General features: G+C 39.3%; 1 protein-coding gene across 2 annotated transcripts in view; it reads left to right on the forward strand.

The window, feature by feature from the left end:
• ESF1 (ESF1 nucleolar pre-rRNA processing protein) overlaps positions 1–14,874 on the forward strand; it is a 68,851-nt gene that overhangs the window by 19,349 nt on the left and 34,628 nt on the right. For both annotated transcript variants that reach the window (XM_048842600.2, XM_048842599.2), the window contains one exon: positions 12,408–12,569. In XM_048842600.2, the coding sequence (XP_048698557.2) occupies positions 12,408–12,569 (162 nt within the window). The remainder of the gene's footprint in view (positions 1–12,407; positions 12,570–14,874) is intronic.

The raw sequence follows: 14,874 nt of genomic DNA on the forward strand, positions 1-14,874 counted from the left end.
AGGTGACTGTTAAAGGGCAATAAATGGAGTTGGGCCCTTTTTTGTTTGTGGTATGTAAAGAAGTCCCGAAAGTTTGGTTTTTTACATTTAGCTCTATTCTACATTGGGAACTTCTGTGGTGACTGGAGAGCTAGTGAAATGGTGACAAAGCTAGAGCAAAGGGAATGGAAGCTGTACATTTGAGAGGGGAAACATTTTTCGGTGTACCGTTCAAACTGGGTTTTTTTGTTTGGTTTTTGTAACTGCCTGGTTAAGGTCAAAGACTAGTGAGCATTGGTATAAAGGAAGCCTTTGTTTAAATATTCCATATCCTTGGTCCTTCAATTAGGGTATGGTGTGACAGCTCATAGTAAACATCTGGAGATATCAAGAGGTCCTCCAGCAAATCAGGGAAGATGAAACTTTTGACATTCCTGTTAATAAGAAAACACACACACAGACACAAGCCATCCTTTAAGTTGTTTGTAGATCATGTTTAAGGATACAGTCATGAGCTATTATAAAGGCCTATTTTAACACCTCCCACCCTTATAGCTTTGGCTAACAAAATTGGTTTGGCCACGCAATTGCCATTTACACTGAAGGCTAAGGAGAATTTTTCTGTAATGTTTGAGGAGAATTAGTCAAACTGCTTTTAGTTATAGGTCTTAAAAATTTAGTCCTGAAATTTTGTTTCTACCTAACATTTCATTCTATACTGTGAGCTTAAAAGCAGCTTTTCCTTTCTGCACAATTAACTGTTTCTATACGGTTAAAACTCCTCTAACTCATGTATGAACTGTAATTGAAGAAACTATTCTACCAATTGTAGTATTGTTACACAATTGTTTTATTGGTTATACTTTTGTAAGAAGTCTGCCAGCTAATAGCTGGTTACATTTCAGAAAAAGCATAAGCTTCCTATATTGTATTGTAAAAGATGTTTTCTCTGAAGTCCAGTGGTAGAAAGAACATTGTGGTTATGAAGCTAAACGATGAGGGTTCTAGTCTCTGGTTTTTTATGGTTTTCCTCTGTGGTTTCGAGGCCAACTAGCTGCAGTTTTTGTCCTTTTTTGTGACTCTCCATTAGGTATAAACACACTCCACCCTCACCCCACAACCCTAATCCTGGCTGATGTGGAGGGGAGGCCCTGGGCTGGACCAAATCTGTGTGTGTGGTGTTGCAACCAGGCATGCAGGGTCGCAGCGCCACTCAGGTTTGGCCTGGCTGTCCCCAACCCCCCTCGTATGATGATGGGACAGCCAGGTGAAAGCTGAGCAGTGCTCTGACCTCTTGCACCAGGTCTCAGTGCCCTGAGTGGGGAGCCAGGCACAGCACCCTGGAACAGGAGCCACCGCTGCAGGCTGAATACATGGTGGGCTTGCTCTCCTCTTCTCTCCTGCCCCACCCCCCCAACCCCCTCCACGCCTCCCCTCCACAGCAGGGTGGGAGAAGTGTACCTTTGCCTAGGTGGGTTTATCTGGCCCTGGATGTGACAATCCATCTAGGACCTTCCCAGGACCAAATGGTGGTGTGGGAGTTGCTCAGCAGCAACTTTCTCTCTAATATTGGTAGTTTTAACTTATAAGTGTTTAAATTTATGCCCTTTAAAAGTTTGCACTGGAAAAGTATTTTTTATGATTACTTTCAGAACAGTTGAGGATTTCTTTGGCAAGCTTAAAACCTATTTTTTTAAACATCCATAACTTGGAGATGATTAAATTTTTGAAATGATATTCATATATCAAACTTTTTTTCATTTGTGGGGATTTTTTAAAAAAAGTTTGACTGTAAACTTGAAACAGTATATACTTACTTTGACTAGAGCATAGGATAGCAATGTGAAGACAACTAGAAAAATCTGCTTATCATTTGGTACAGTGACTTGTGCTTTAAAGTCTGTATGGCCCAATTTGTGCTTTATAAAGTCTGTGCAAGGCAAGGAGATGCTGAGGAAAAGCTCCACAAGGTAGTGCAAGATAAGGAAGAATAGAAATTGGGGATTTCAAGTTCTAAAGCTCTGTAGCTCGTGGGGTGGTGAGAATCATGCAAAGCTTGTGAACTCCGCAGATTAATAACATATGTCTAGGGAACCAGGTGTCTTGTGGAGTTTGAACTTCTGGGTTTCAATCAGAGATGCAAGAGAGGAAGGTAGGGACCCTGTCTTATTCCTAAAATGTCTACTGGCCTTGCATTCTTTAAATAAGGAAATTAATAGACGAACTTTATTTAAATCAAGATTGCTATTGTGTATTTATAATAAACTTTGCAGTTAATCTTTCAAAACAAGCAATTCCCTTCTGCAAGACTGAGCATTTGCATGTGTGGAAATGGACAGTTCAGTGTACATATGCATATTCAAGCATACACAGATGACATCTCTAAAATAAATATTAATGTAGAAAATATCATTGTGTATTCATGAAACAACCGCCTCCACCCCTGAAAAACTGTCTAATATCCATTTAACAGGCATATTGTAATAAGTTGCTTCTCATAATAACCATAATACCAGTATTACATTATACAGACTTGCTGTCTGCTTCTCCTCTCTATGGTGAACAGTTTAATTATTAGCCTGATTTGAATGTTTTTTGGGGTTGTGTTTTTTGGTTTTTGTTTTGTTTTTGGTTTTTTGCAACCCTCAGCCTCTGACTATAGTTAATTGAATGAAGATAGATGTGTGGTCTGTGTTTGGAAAGTGAGGTCTTTAACTTGGAGTAGGAATATGGCTAGGGTGGTTAGCAGGACAGATTGTTTTTTGACTTTGGAATGGTGGATGGGTGGGAGAAAGATGTTTGTCTCCTGGTCACAGCTAGGTGATTAACTTGGGGAGGGTGTATTCTCTGCTCTTTATATAGAGGATAAGGGGGAAGATGTGGGAATTTCTGGCTAATAGATGGTGAAGTAGAGGATGGTCTGAGAGCTACATGCTGTGGATGAGTAGTGATTTAAAAGTTTGTAGTCCATACTTCATTTATATCTATAGCACATGTAAGAGGGTTTCTGGTAGCATGGTGGGAATCAGTGTGCAGAGCTAAGGCTGTTTTTTGGAATCACATTTTTGGATAGAAAAAATAGTTTTTCCTGAGTACTGAAAGGTCCACACATATTTTCATTAATGAGTCTTTTATATTTTAAATACACTAAATCATAACTAAATATGACCCAAAACTATTTAAATTTGTAACTTTAATTCTTTTTAGTGTCAGTTATCTTCCCATAAAGTTTAAATCACCAGCAGAGAATTTGATTGCTGCAGTTATTGTTAGGCAGGAAAGATCTTTACCAAGATCTGTACTATTTCTAGTCCGTCTGATTATGAGAGTATTTCTCTCAAGTGTCCAGTGAATTCACTAGCCTCATTGCAATCTGTTCAATCCTCACTAAAGGAAAAGAGATGTTATTGTTAGTTGCTGTTTGTTCTGATATTTTTAAAAAGGAGCAGGATGTACAGTGTCTTTCAGTTCTTTCAAGAACCTAGCCTTCTAACTGTACAATTGTGGATGTACTTTCCCTCTTCAAAATCTTTTAGAGAGTATTATCTTGTATTACCAGCTCAACAGAACATTAAGGGGTATTTTTAGTATATTTGCCAAGTTAATGAAAAGGAAGAGCTGTGATTATATGTTTTGGGTTTTTGTTACTAGGCACTCCTTTTATTAAGGGAACATTAGTGACATAATGTAGTGATACTGTCTTTCAACCAGTTTTCAGTTCTCTCAACTTTCTTTGGGGTGCAAGGAGAATGCAATATAACTTTAGTAAATCCTCTGGTATATATTAGTCAACATGTTTTCATTTATAGATTCCTAAATTCCCTAATTTGCTCTCCCTCCATATGAACTTTATGTAACCTTACCACCACTGTCATAAAGTAAATTGGAAGGAATATAAAATGTTGTGAAGCTTTGGTCAGTTTTTTCAAATAGTTTTAAAAACTGATCTGGGACACTTGCAGTGTATTAAAGGAAGCTAATAATCAGAGATGAGTTACAGGAACATACAGGAGATCTTTCCATCTTGTTTCAAGGAATTGCTCCAGTTCTTTTACTCAGAGCCTAGGGAATTCATCTGGCAGCAGCCTCTGCTTGGTAATATCGTGCCAAGAATAATGCCCATTTGGTCCTCATTTTACTTACGAATGAATTTTAAAACACATTGCTACGAGCTGTTTTTAAATACTTTGTCTATAGAAACTTTACTCAGGTTTCTCAGAGCAGTAGGGGAAGGGCAAGTTAGTTATTTAACAAATAGTCTAATTTTTCTTAACTCTTGAAAGATTCCAGGTGTGCAGGGAGAGGTAGTGCATATGGTGGGGTAATGGTGGAAGTGGACCTTCACGGTGAGTGACCCAATATGTTAGAGTTTCAAAAAGTTCTGTTACTGGAGGGAGAAAAAAAAATTGAACTGTCATCACACTTGGCAGTAGTCTTTCAACATGGAAAGGTCTTGCTTCTAATTCTGTTTTTAACAATAAGCTTTTAACAGAAAGAAATACATTGCTATTTCTTTAACATGTTCCTGATGTTTTATTCATTGACTTGTTGGGTGGAATCCTGTCATGTATCTCATATTATTATTGAGGCACTAAGCACAAACAGAAAAAATGAATTTCAGCTGTTTGAATGGAAATGTAAAAGTGTGATAGGGTGGAAAGAATGTTAGGCACTTTTTTAATTTATATTTTTTAACTTATAGAAGTATTTTATTTATAAATAGTGTTTCTTTTACCCCATCCGAATCTGCTTTTATATGGAATTTTTAAAGTAAACAATGTCTGCCATGGCTGTTGGCATTGCTGTCATAAAACATTTGTGTAATGTCAAGCATTTCAGTGACCTTGTATGTTCTGGTTCATAGCACAAAATATCTCCACTATTTTGCTCCTGTATCTTTCTTTATTTGAGGTAATATGTTCCAGTCACTAATTCACTTTGTACTGTGAATTAAAATCTAGCGCTTAATTGCTATTTTGGGCAGGAACCACAGTGATCAGTTTGGCTATTTTTAAGGACGCTCCAAATTAGGCACACCATTACCTGGAGTTTTCTGAACTCAAAACTATGATAACTAGTCTTTGTTTTCCAGGTGGTTTCAAAACATAAATCAGTGGGGACACAGCTCCTCCATCTGATAAGTGATTGGTAACCAAAACGCCTTGTTTTTATTGAGTCTAAAGCACACATCTGAAATACCCCAGATATAGTTACCCAAAGTCTGAGATGATATCAGTGGTCAGCAGCAGGTTTCTGGTGGCCAGCCTTCCTCCTTACTGCTTGGGAGTTGGATGTCAGTCTCTTAACTGGTTGAAATCTGTTTCCGAACTTCTCCAAATTACACATTCTAATTAATCTCTCTTATAGGTTGCTCAAAACAAAGCACATAACTCACAGTAAACTGTGGACTAACAATTTCCTTGGCATCAGCAAATAACTCATAATTCTACTTATCAGCAGAGCGACTCCCAGCAAAAAAACAACTACTCATGGTCCTAGACACGCAGGTCCAAGGTCAGCTATCGACACTTCCTCCCGTTTTCATGGATCTGTCATTTTATCTATCCTTATTCGCAACACTACAGCTGTTTTGTCTGCTTAGGCAAAGACCAAACTATTCTTGACTGCGTGGTGGTCTCGCTTTTAGTTAATGTGGCTGAGCATGCAAAATGGCTGCAGTTATGTCAACTCCAGTTCTCTCGTAACAATACAATTTGTGTAGTTAATTTCTTTGTTCTGTTGTTTTATAACACCTCACTAGAGATAAGAAAATATTCTCTCTTCTCCTCTCATCCTACTGCTTAATTCTTTCAAACAAATTACTAGACCAAAACAGACTACTGTAGAAAGGAGTTGTGATGAGCTTAATCCTATATTGTACCAGTCTCTGCATGGGTAGACTTCTGTGGAGAGCCCATTGACTGCAGCAGGGATCTGCATAGGGAGTGGCATATACTGCAGTATTCATGCCTAATATGATGGAGGCAGAGGATTTGTTTTGTGCTCTACCACCAATGGCTGATGTGCGCAAATATAGATGATGTTTATCAGTAGCACTGAAGAGTGAATGCAACTTTTTTAATCTACACATTTTAATTTTATTGATAATTATATTTAAAGATATAAAATCCAGACAATTTCCTTTCTCTACCTATTTTCAGCTTGAAAATCCTTGTGAATCAATAAACTTTGTCTAGCCCTTTAAATTTGAGGGTAACTTTTTAAATTATATTTTTACTTTTAGAACTACTGAAGTTATAAATATGGTTTTATCATAAATTAAACTACAGTACACCCAACTTCTTATAAATGACCAGTTTCAAAAGAAAATCTAGTCACATTTGTATGCATTTACACTTGTTAGGTACAACTGGACAATGATATACAACAAAATTGGATTAATGTGTAATTTAACAATGTATATTTCTGAACTGTATTAAACAGGAGGTTATTTAGGTTGGCTCCCTACCCCCATATCCACTAGGGTTACCCTAGCAGCTCCCAGGTGTACACAGTACGGTGTACTGTTGTTCCTGCTGCTTTGATGGTAGTAATGTGGGCTCACCTCTTTAGAATGTTCATGTTCAGTTATTTTGGCATGCTGCCAACATCTTCCAGAGGAAAAGCGAGTGATGGGAATTAATGACTTTAACAGTTTATAAATCAGCTGAACTTTTAATGTAATTACATGGGATGAAGGAATGGCACTTTTCTAACCTGAGTTTCCCTGTGAAATTGAAGAGGCTTGCTGCAAACAATAAAGGCATTAGAGCTTTGCAACAAAAAAAAAAAAAAAAGTTTGGAGGAATCTTTATAATGAAAAGTGTTAGCCTGAATATAAGGTTCACTACTAACGCCTATAATAAGTTCAGACAAAAATCTATAGACTAAACTACTGGCATTTATTAGCTTTTAATCTAAATTCAGTACAAGACAAGGTGGAGCCAGTCCTTAAAAATGTTTTTCACTATTCCGTTGTAAGGAGGAATGTGAGCACTTGTATTTAGGAGTTTGTATTTTGGTGGTTTACAAACCCTTCTTAACCCATCTTTTTTGTAAACGTATACCATGTATTTGGGCCTGAACCTCTTCTGGTAAGGCTTGCCTTAGTTCCTTGCATCTAATAATCTAAAATTGGTTCTCTTGTTCCCTCCAGAAGCTAATCATAATGCTACCTATTATGTTACTGTGCAATTAATATACTTTTTTTTTCTGATTTAAAGATATTTTAAATTACAAACAGGATCCATGAACCAAGGAGGCTTACTTTTGGGACATACGTGTCCATCTCTTGTTGTTCAAAATGGTCACTGAGTTCAGGAGAAATTTCATTTCAGTAGAGTTTCATGCAGAACAATGACAAGAAGACCTTTTATGTGTTATTTTTGGGACCCTACCAATTTCATGGCCATGAAAAACGCATCACGGACCATGAAATAAGCCCTTCCCTGTGAAATCCGATGCCCCCTTGTTCCTAGGAGTGCCTCAGCAAAGGGGGCTCCTAGCTCTGGCTGGGTAGGGGAGGGACAGGACTTGTCCATCTGCTACACAGCTGCTCTGGGCAAAGACTGGAGGAGACCAGACCCACCTCTGGGTGCCTGCCTCTGCTACAGGGAGCTCTCTGGGACTGGATAGCAGCCCAAGAGGTTCCTGCAGCTGGAAGAGACTTGTGGAGATGTCTGATCTTCCCTGTGTTGCTGGGAGTGCCCCGGCAAAGGGAGCTCCTAGCTCCAGCTGGGGAGGGACAAGACTACACCCCAGAACTGTACTAACTTCCACTGGTCAGAAGCCTGACTGGTGTAAGATCATTTCTTAGTTCACCACTCTGACAAAAGGGTAATGGATGTGCAATAGCTCTTGTTAACCTGAGCTGAGATTCCCATAGCACTTCAACCAAAACCACACTGTTTTAGATAAAATATAAAACAGATTTATTAACTACAGACAGACAGATTTTAAATGATTATAAATAGCAGGCATAGAGATCTGAGTTCGGGGTGCCTAAGAAATAAAAATAAATGCACAGTTTAAATTCTAACTTTAACAGACTAAGCAAGATTTGAATCAGTTTCTAACACTAACAGATGTTATAGACAGCTTACAGTTCCTCAATACACAGACTGGACCCCTTCCAGCATTGGACCAATCTCTCTGGTTCCAAGTCTTTGCCTTCCAGACAGTCTTCCAGCTGTTGAGATGGAGTGGGCAGGGAGGGAGAGAGGCCAGCTGCTAGAAATATCCTTGCCGTGTTATGGGTTAGGCTGCCTCCATAGTGTACCTGCCTTCCCTGAGAAGTCTCTGAATTAGTGGATTCTTTTCTTGATGGGCCATTAACACCTCTCTGGCCCTCCTTTGTTGCAGCTGAAAGGCTGGCTGTGGGCCTCTCCCAACATGTTTCAGTAACACAAAAAGCAAGTAACTTCACATGCAGTGGTAGTACATCCAATTCAGCAGGATATTAGTGTTCAATAGATCAAGACTTTAAAATGATACCTCAAAAGGCATACTTTGTACAAAACATATCATGTGACAGTCATGATGACAGTGGTGAATATGGAGGATCCAGGGTGCTACTTTGAGGTGGAGAGTGTCACAGGGGAGTGTGTGTGTGTGTGTGTGTGTGTGTTGTCAGCATGTTGTCTCTTTAAGCAGAGCATTCACCAGCCTGAACGCTTCTTCAGCCAGTAGCAATCACTCCTGAGCCAGAGGCCGATGCACAGGCAGATGTCTTCCTGTCCACCCACTGCAGGTCAGTGGAGAGCAGGTACACTGGCGGGAGAAGGGGGACACTCCAACATCAGCTTACACCACACCCCCAGCTCTGTGCAGGACAGCAGAGCAGAAGGCTCCAGATCCACAGCAGCTTGTCTCTAAGTGGGGCTGCACTAGCTCACCCATGGAACCCATCCTGCCTGCCCGCTGCTGCGGTCCTAGTGCGGGGAGAGAGCAGGATTCCACATGAATGTTTTGATTCTGTGATTCCATCTGCATTCTCGATAAGGCAGATTTCCTAGGGGCCTAATTAAATTATTTCACTTTGGACACCAATCTAGTACCTGTGGGGGATGGGAAGAGAGGTCTAGTGCAGTGATGGCAAACATTTTATGCATTACATGCCAAGAAATTGTAAACATAGTATTTTCAACACATGACATCCCAGAGGGGAAGAGATAGCGGTCATGGGATTCCTGCTGTTGCATTTTGACAGTCAGCTATTCATTAAAGGCTTGTGTTTTCTTTACAGTGTTGTGTATGTTCTACCTATATCATTTGATAGTCAATTTCTGATGTTAGAGTTGGCAGTTAATTGTTGAAGATAGTTAACACAAGTTCGTTGAACTGAATGGTCATCAGCAAAGCTACAGCTAGTCTTTTATAGAAAAAAAAGAATATGGCAGTGTTTTCCAAGCTCACAAAAACTGTTTTCAGGAGTTTTTCTTCAGTCCTTCCATGGTCAGTATTTGTCAGCTGAGAATTGAAGTCAACAAACTTTGTTTTTCAGATAGCATTCTCCTGGAATGCAGTGAGCTGCCTCTCAGTCTAGCCACTCAGGATCTGTGTAGTAGAGTTCCTAACAGTTTGTGTGGCGGTTTGAATTGTAACTTATTTTCTATCTGTCAGAACTTAAACCATCCTGCATAAATTTCCAGTGTCTTCTCAATTGTATCTGATTGGTAAATTTCTATGATGTTGCCGATGATATCCACAAAAGTTGCTGAATTTTCCAGATGTTTTCTCAACAAAGGGAAGTATTTTAGCTTTCCGTCATCCATGTCTTGAATGTTTCCAGCTTCTTTTAATAAGTTTTGGTGTCAAATGTGATGTTTGCTGTCGCTCTGAATCTTGAAGTTTTATATTTGGCTCGTGGGCATATTGAGTGAGGCCAGCAAAAAGCATCGAGTCACTCTGCTATTGCCAGTTCAGGATAATCTTGTCCCTTTTGATCTAAGAATAAACTGACTTCTTCCAAACTTTCCATGATTCCAAGAATATGGCCTTAATTTAATCATCTGACACTGCTATAAATCAGCAATCCTGCATGTTGAGACTCTCTACATCTAAATGTTTAACTTGCTTAGTTAAGAGCTCTTAAAATGATAGAATTCACAATTTGAACCGCTGCTCTGGAAATATCTTTCTTTGTGACATTCCTGCCTATATCAATAGATGAATCAATTCCACACAGTGGCCAATCGTACAAAAGAATTTAAGTTGGTACTGTCATCTAAACAAAATCGGAATATATCTACAGTTTTTAGCAATTTTCAGTTGCTTACTTACTTTTCATTCATATGTTCGAACTTTGTCTTTAATTGTCTTTCTGTGCAAGGCATTCTTTATTTCACTTTTTGTCTAAAATCTTTGAACAAACTATTGGCACAAAAAACCAGTATCCTTAATCAAAATCAGAAAGTGGTTTATCATGCTGTGCAGTACAGCATGACCCTTGAAAACTACCAGCAAGACTATTTGAACTATGAACAAACTTCGCACACGCATTCACCTGATTCTGGCCTCCCAGCAGCTTTTGTCAAATGTTCTTTTTGTTCTTCTCTAAGCGAATGAAGAGTCTTACAGAGTTTTTGAAAGTGATGTTGAACACTGAATGTTTTAGGAACTCTGCACCCTGAGCAAAGAAAACATAATTCTTTGCTGTTTGAAGGTGGAAAATCATTTCCATTACCATGACCATTTAATTTTGCCGCCTTAGGTAACGTACTTTGAAAAAAATCAACAAAATGAAAACCGTATCCAAACCAATGTCAAAATCTGAATTCTAAAAGTCTGCCTTCATCAGCTGAACCAAGTAGTGGAAGAGGACTGACTCATGAATGGTTCTCACAGAAATAGCCCTAGTGCTAAAAATCAGTAACTAATGCCATGGAAAATTTAAAGGCAATCTCTTTGACCATGAGGACACTTTCTTTCAGCAGAGTAGAGCTGTCCATTCTCCATGCCCCCAAGAAAGAATTTCCCTTTCCCCTGAAGTCAGGACTCCAGGCACGCACGCACACAAATTTTTCTTGCTTCCTAAGGAGACACTCCTCTCCTGGCCCCTTTCCAGACCCATTAGCAGGGTCCCCAGAGATCAGTTTCTAGCTGCTGCTAGACAAAGCGGACAACAGCAGCCAAGTTAAGGGTCTGCTTTGTCTGCAGTCCTCCCAACCAGGGAACAACACTTCTTGGTGTGAACAGTAGAAGAGTAGAGCAACAGCATCAGTTTCACGATCTCTAGCCTTGAAGTAAAGAGCAGCTGCATCACTGTACTCAGTGTGTGAACCCTTCCTCTTGAATAGCAGGCAACAGTGATCCTGATCTGCATATATGGACAGTGCTACCCATCAGATTTGCCTCTGCAGGGAAGTGCAGCTTGAAGTAACTGCAGCATTTTAAAAAAGTTATGGATGTCTAATATCTCACATAGGGTTTTACAAAAATCATAAATCAAATTGTAACTCTTTTGGTACACTCTGTGTGCAAAATAATCCCCCACTGTACCGTTACAGTACTTATGCCCATTCAGCAATCACAACTAACACTTCCTGCACAATACATTTCAGCATTCAGATGGCTGCAAACTGAGATAGGGAAAAGCCTGCTGCTAAAAATCAGTAGCCAATGCCTGGCTAAGTAATGAGTACTACAGAGTACCAAAATGTATGGCACGGAGGAGTGTGACAAGGAAAGTGTGACAAATCACACAGTACCACATCTGACCTGCTGTATGTTGCATATAGGGAAAGGCTTACTTCAAACCTATGAAGGGTAGTAAAGTGCTAGAACTAATATATATATAATTAGTTTCCTCCTCTTGCATATTTATTTGCATATGCACATGCCAGGAAAAATAGGTACGTTGCTTTTGGCTCCTTCACCTGTCAGTGTCTTGCAGTCAGTGATGTAGTGAATTGAGCAAAGACCTATACGTTACGAACTCCTGACTTCCAGTTCTGGCTCCCCTCTATAGGGGCATGTCATTTTAAAATTGAGGCGACAAACCAAAGTTAAGAAAGTAGGAATTAGTATTTATCTGCCTCACAGGAATATTGTGGTAATTGTTTAGTTAGTATTTATACTGCATTTACATTTTCAAAGTGCTTTACCAATACTAAGTATTGATTTTTAGTTAGTAATATGCTGTGATGGTTTCAGAAACTAGTGACCTACAGTAGGGGTGAAGAACTCTGCACCTATCATTAGTTCCTTCTGCTATCCAGTTTTCCCGTATCCTCTCCATTTTCTTATTTGATCTTTTAAAGCGAGGAATTGATTCATGATGATGAGATGGATTGTCCCCACTGTTCTACCAGAAATCGTTTGCTTATCTTAGCTGTGTTGCCTTCAAATATTCATTCATAATATCCTGAGATTTTCCACAATAGTGTTTGCTTTAGTGTTTGTCTGTTTTTTTGTTTGTTTTTTTTAAGGTGGTGATGTAGCCCATGAAACAGAAGATGACAAACCCAAGAAAAGCCAGAAGGATGATGAAGAGCAAATTGCCAGATACAGAGAACTCTTGCAGAGTATCCAAGAAAAAGAGAAGAAACGGGAAGAAAATGATATGGAAATGGAGATTAAATGGGTTCCAGGTAAATTTATCTGGCACTTCAGCTGTTTCTTTTTTCTTTTCTCGCTTGGAAAAAATTGCAGTATTTTTACTGGCCAGCTTATTGAGGTGTAGCAATCGAAACTATGAACAGTGTTTTCTTATTTCTTAGCATTAAAAATCCAGATGGGTTATAGTGGGGGAAAATGGAAGTAAACAATGATTGAGCACAATTCCTCAGCTGTAGTGTTTTGTCTAGTTTGTGCCTCTTGCCAGTTTTTCTTAGGTGTTTGCTGTTTCATTCTTGTAGATTTTTCTCAAATAGTTTCTGTATGTCTTAGAATCATAACTTTTCCACCCATTTGAAAGTGAAAAATATGGTAAGACTAAAAAAATCTTGTTTGTCTCTAATAATGAATTAATCAGTGCTGATTTCATAACTTGAAACTGCCTGAAAGATGAAAGAAATGCTCAGCCACAGTTCAGTTGGCCTGTTCAGACTGTTTCACCAAAATTGTGCATGTGTTTAGGTTTTTTTAGATTGCTCTAGTTGGGGTTCATTTTCTGTACCCAGTTATTCTATATTTGTTTACCTGCTTAAAATTAATTAATGTATTAAAAACAAATCCAGGAACACATGTTGGTGGGAGAATAAGGCCCACCAATAAGCTTTTTGTAATACTACAAAATATTAAATGCTTTCAGGCATGCAGTGAATTTAAATTGGCACACTAGTGTAAACAATTGAGTTTCTGTAGACATCTGTTTACTTGTTAATCTGCCTATGGTCTAATCCTTTTCTGCATAGCACTACTTCTTTGAAGTAGGAATTTCTGAAAAATGTTTTACTCGAATAGTGTAGCTGGCTTTTAAAATAAATGGTATATCTTTCAAAAAATTTATTTCTGCCAGTGTCCTTGGATCAGAGACGACAATTTTTGAATTTAATGGCATTTATCTGAAGGCGGATTCAGATAGTTTTGGAGGTGAGGGAGTTGTGCCATTTTTTCTGGAGGGATTTGCTCCAATAATTGCTATTAGAATCTTTATAAATTAGGGTAAAGTACTTGCCTTGAAGTGTGATATTGACAAAAATATCTGGAAATGCACTTTTATATATAAAGTTACTGACGTTAATGATACTATGAAAGAGGCATGTGACTGTACATGAAAACTGATCTGTATTACCTAAAATGTTGAAGGCGAACAAGTCATAAAGTGGAAAGAAGTTAATTCCTGCATGACTGAACCAGGGAAACAAGTTCTCATATGACTATTATATAACTAGAAGAAACCACACTTCAGTCTTAAAATACTGCCCCAAACATGTTGAGTAGAACTCTTTTATGTTTCTTAGAAGATCACTTCCCCTAATTACTGCTCTATCTCGAGGTGTCTTTAGATGCCATACCTTCCTAGAGGCAGCATTCTTTCTTGTCACTAGGTTAGAAAGCCGTTTGGAGAACAAGGTTCTTCAAGGTGGCACTTGCAGATTGTAGCACATGGAAAACTCTTTAAAGTCTATCGGGGTGGCCAAACTGTGGCACACAAAGCCACATGCAGCTCTTTTACCGTTAAAGTGCGTCTCAGAGAGCCCCCAGCCCCCCACCATTCTTCACCTATCAGACTTGGGCGTGGGGAGCTCAGGACCTCTGCCTTGCAGCTGGGTGGTAGGGTAGAGGCTTCTGCGCAGTGAGGTGTTGGGGTAGGGGCTTCTGTGCAGTGGGGAGGGGGGCAGTCTTGGGGCTTCTGCTCTGCAGAGTGCATCTGCAAGGTCTGGGGCTTCAGCAGGAGCGGCGCTTCAGCCCCGAGCCCTGTCAAGCGCCTTCTGCAGGGCTGAAGCCCCAAGCCCCCGGCAGATGTGCCCTGGCTCTCAAACTTCTGAAGATTGTTGTATGCGGCTCGGAGGGCCAGTAAGTTTGGCCACTCTTGATCTATATCTAGTCTTAGAAAGAAATGACAAAATAAGCTATACGCTGACTTACTAGGTTTGTTTGTGCATATTTGGGAAACACATTGGCCATATTCAACATCAAGAAAAGTTTGAAATGTTGGGGTCTATATGACACCATGCCATAACATGTTGCTGCATAATTTATTGCAAATTATTTTAGAAATGTTTTAAATTGTACTTTTTTGTCTCTTCACCTGTAAAGCCAAGTGGCTGTTTCCATGAGTACAACTATGCAGGATTTGGAAAGGTAGTGGAAATTATAACTTAGAGTAATATAAAAGTTGTGAAATCCCCATCATTGAAGGTTTTTAAGATCAGGTTGGAGAAACGCTTGTCTGGATTTACTTGGTCTAGCCTTACTGCAGGGGGCTGGACTTGACCTTTTAAGGCTCCT

This window comes from Caretta caretta, chromosome 3 (assembly GCF_965140235.1).
Source record: "Caretta caretta isolate rCarCar2 chromosome 3, rCarCar1.hap1, whole genome shotgun sequence".
Lineage (NCBI taxonomy): Eukaryota > Metazoa > Chordata > Testudines > Cheloniidae > Caretta > Caretta caretta.